Genomic DNA, 4,244 nt, shown 5'->3' on the forward strand with positions numbered 1-4,244 from the left:
ATATATGCATGTGTGTGTATATATTTTGAAGGAGCTAGAATTTGGGAGAAATGCTTACGATACACGAAGTGCCTTGCTAGATTTACCTGCCGACATCAAAACTGCAATGACAATAAATGTTCCTGTCTCCGAGGCTTCACGTTTTTCAAGAATCACAGAAAATGTATCAAAGGTAAAAGAAAAATCATTCAAAATATTTTTTAAAAAAAAGTTTATATCACAAGTTAAAGAAATATTGGTGTGACAGAAAATAAAATATGGCGAAATTTTGCTTATACTACACATGTCGTTTCTTTATGTCCTAAAGCGAAGTTAGCCATTGTATTCTTACATTCTTTTTCTGCAGGAGCTAGGCATTACGAGAACTGCAACCCTGAAAGGAATAGCCGATGCATAAGATTTCCATGGCCGAGGAAAGAACGTTCTTCGTATTATTGCCAATGTAACAGAACTGGTCGACAACAGACATCAGCAAATTTGCGACGCACTGATGGGATCATGGATAAATGTGTTCTGAGCGTTTTCAGCGTTAGTAAGTTTAAATGTTTACTATTACTACTACTACTACTACTACTACTATTGCTGCTGCTGCCGCCGCCGCCGCCTTCCCTAATGCGTTTTTATTACTACCATCATCAAGTAATTGGTTTCAAATTTCGGCACAAGGCCAGCAAGTTTGGGGCAGGGGGAAAGTTGATAACATCAACCACAGTGTTCATCTCGTACTTACTTTATCGACCCCCGAAAGGGATGAAAGGCAAAATCGACCTCTTGGAATTTGAACTCAGAACGTAAAGATGGACGAAATGCTTAGCAGCATTTCGTCTGGTGTGGTAACGATTCTGCCAACTCGCCTCCTGACCATCATCAAGTAATTGGACAGCAAAAATAGCAGCTCACCGGACAAAATATCATATCGGTATTAAGTTGCACCTCTTGACGCTAAAAGTTCAAATCCCATCGCGGATAACTTTGTTTTTCGCTTCTGCATCTTTTTTTTTTTTCCGAGATCGAAACCAATAAAGAAAAATATAGTCAATACTCGACTACATCCATCCCCCAAAATGAATGGTGTTATGTTATGTTAGATACCATTACTAGAATTATCACAATCAGAGCAGAATGGCAGAGATAGTAGAGCACCGAACAATATCTCTAGCAGTACTTGCTTACGACACCTTACGTCCTTAGTCCGAATCCTACCGTCAAGAGACCTGCTGGTCTTTCAAATCAGCGAGTGTCAACAACTTTAGTACCATTTACATATTGGGTTTGGCGGAGTTGTGTGGGTCCTGCTCCATGATTTGTGGTACTGCATCTACGACAATTATCATTATCATTACTGTTATCATAATTGTGAAGGCGCATGACTCAGTGTTTAAAGCGTCGGGCTCACAATCATTTCGTCCGTCTTTATGTTCTGAGTTCAAATCCCGCCGAGGTCAACTTTGCCTTTCATCATTTTGAGGTCGACAAAATAATTACCAATTGAGTACTGGGACCTATGTAATCGACTATGTCCCTCTCCAAATTTTAAGTCTTGTGCCTATAGTAGAAAATATTATTATTATTATTATTATTATTATTATTATTATTATTATTATTATTATTATTATTAAGGCGGTGAGCTGACAGAATAGTTACCGCATCTGAGAAAATGCTTAGCAACATTTCTTTCAGATTTTTACGTTTTGTGTTCAAATACCGCCGAGATCAACTTTGCCTTTCATCCTTTTGGGGTCGATAAAATAAAGTACCAGTCAAGTATATGTGTCCCTCATTATTCCTCAACGAGCTAATGATATTGTCTTGTAGAAATTTTAAGCCATCAGAGTTTATCTTCGAATCTCTCTTCATAATTAACACTGCACAGTTACTTATTCCAAACTGCATTGTAGTATCCCATTGTTATTAGGCAGAGAAAGTACAGACACGTAAACAGTCCGAACTAAATGGCTGACAACATTTAGTTACATCCCATTACGTTCTGATATCAAATATCATCGAGGTTGACTTTACCTCTCATCATTTCAGATTCGATAAAATATATTGCTAGCTATGTACTTGGTTGATTAAATTGATTACATCCTTACTCCCAACAGTTGTGGTCTCCTGCTAATGTAAAAACATCATTATTACATTTCAGCTCAGCGTAACGAAAGCATTCCAGGGTCTTCTACAAAGAAACTAACATCAAAAGAAAGTATCAAAACTCCAAAACCCAGGAAGAAATCTTCACGCCCTTTCACCTCAAAAGAGTTTACATCAACGAGAAATGGACACAACTGGTCAAATCTTTCTTCGACACAAAACAACACTCATGTAACGCTTCGGATAAGAAGAATAAAAAGAGCAGCAACAATGGTAACCGCATCAAGAAACGCAGCCACGGCGCCAAATGCAAGAGTATCAAATACAACAGCGTCAGGATCAACAACAACGGCATCAAATACAACAACAGCATCAAATATAACAACAGCATCGCATACAACAGCGTCAGGAACTACAGCAACAACATTACCAAAAACCACTGCACCAATAACGACAATCAATATGAAATCACTTATTTCACTTCTTGCAAACAATATGGTTACCGAACAATACAATAACGAAACCATCTCAGATAACATATATGATTCGCCAAAGCATAATGAAACGATTACTTTTGAAACTAGTCAGGATAATGGAACGATCAGTTTTGCAACTGGTCAGGAAAATGTAAAATCTACACCGGAAACAACATTGGCATCCAGCACTTTCACTTCAGCATCAGATTTATCAACAGCAAAAGATACTGGTGATGTGTTTCGCACAGTATCCGTATCAGCTGAACAGAATTGGAAAACACACAGGCCTCATCTGCTACCGGTAATAGTGACAGAAACTTTAACATCAGAGAATCTAATTAATACGACTTCGCGTTGGACTGTATCAAAGGATTTACCCATAAATAATAGTTCGAGTGAAGTTATATCAAGTGCACTTCCAAGGAATATCACAAAGAATTCTTTGCATGAAACAAAATCCGCTGACGTATTTATTACATCATCCACTCCCGTAGACTCAGTCATAACATCACAAGCTACAGCTCTCAACATAACCTGGACAGCCCAACCTTCCAGATTACCATTGGCCATAGAGACAGAAGCTGCAACGCCAGAGAATTTAATCGATACGACTTTAAATGAAGCTTTATCAAAGGATTTACTCCGAAATAATTCGTCAATAAGAGATACATCAAATACTTCATTGGGAAATGTTAGTGAGACCTTTACACAAACAATAACCACAACATTGAATCAGTTCCACGATAAAGTACAAGCTGAAAGTAGTTCCACTACGACAAAATATTTATTCAGAAATATTCCTACTCGCACTGAACCTCCGATGGTTTCTATACATAGAACAACCAACGATATAAACAATATTAGTAGTACACTTGCACCAACTCGTAACTTTTTCTTGAAGTATGCTGGCAAGGCAGCCATACCAGGTTAGTCCATTGTTATTTGCATTTCTAAAATTAAACAAAGTTAGAAAACAACAGATTCCTGATCCCCCTCTTATCCTAAGATACGTTCTGCTTTAATCTTATTATTATTTCAACACTATAAAGTGGAAAGCTTGCAGAATCATTAACGCGTCGAACAAATTGCCTAGCAGCATTTCTTCCGTATTAACGTTCTGAATTTAAATGCTGCTGAGGTCAACTTTGCCTTTCATCCTTTCAGGGTTTATAAAAATAAAGTACCAGTCAAGTACTGGAGTCGATATAATTAACTTACCCCTTCCCCCAGAAATTGCTAGCCTTGTGCCAAAATTAGAAAGAATTGGTAGTAGATTGGTAGAGCGTTGGGTAAAAAGCTTTTCAGCATTTAATAACAGATCTTTACGTTCTGAGTTCACATCTTTCTAAGATCAACTTTGCCTTCTGTTTTTCCATGGTTGATAAAATAAAGTTCCAGTCATAAAATGTATGGCCTAGGTCCGGTGTAAGAAAGTATTGATATTGTAAGAAGCCGTTATTAAAGTTAAATAATATTAGGCGGCAAGCTAGCAGAATCGTTAGCCACGCTGGACGAAGTACATAGCGGTATTTCGTCCGTCTTCACTTTCGGGGTCAATAAAATAAGTATTAGTTGAGCATTGGGGGGGGGGGGTCAATGTAATCGACTTACCCCCTCCCCTGAAATTACTTGTGCCAAAATTTGAAACCACTATTAAAGTTAAATAATATTAGGCGG

General features: G+C 37.8%; 1 protein-coding gene across 1 annotated transcript in view; it reads left to right on the plus strand.

The window, feature by feature from the left end:
• Window positions 1-4,244, plus strand: part of LOC106869609 (mucin-5AC) — a 22,653-nt gene that overhangs the window by 13,766 nt on the left and 4,643 nt on the right. Inside the window, exons 4-6 of the mRNA XM_014915417.2 lie at window positions 32-172; window positions 347-532; window positions 2,147-3,493. Of these exons, the coding sequence (XP_014770903.1) occupies window positions 32-172; window positions 347-532; window positions 2,147-3,493 (1,674 nt within the window). The remainder of the gene's footprint in view (window positions 1-31; window positions 173-346; window positions 533-2,146; window positions 3,494-4,244) is intronic.

The sequence above is a fragment of the Octopus bimaculoides genome, chromosome 18 (genome assembly GCF_001194135.2).
Source record: "Octopus bimaculoides isolate UCB-OBI-ISO-001 chromosome 18, ASM119413v2, whole genome shotgun sequence".
Lineage (NCBI taxonomy): Eukaryota > Metazoa > Mollusca > Cephalopoda > Octopoda > Octopodidae > Octopus > Octopus bimaculoides.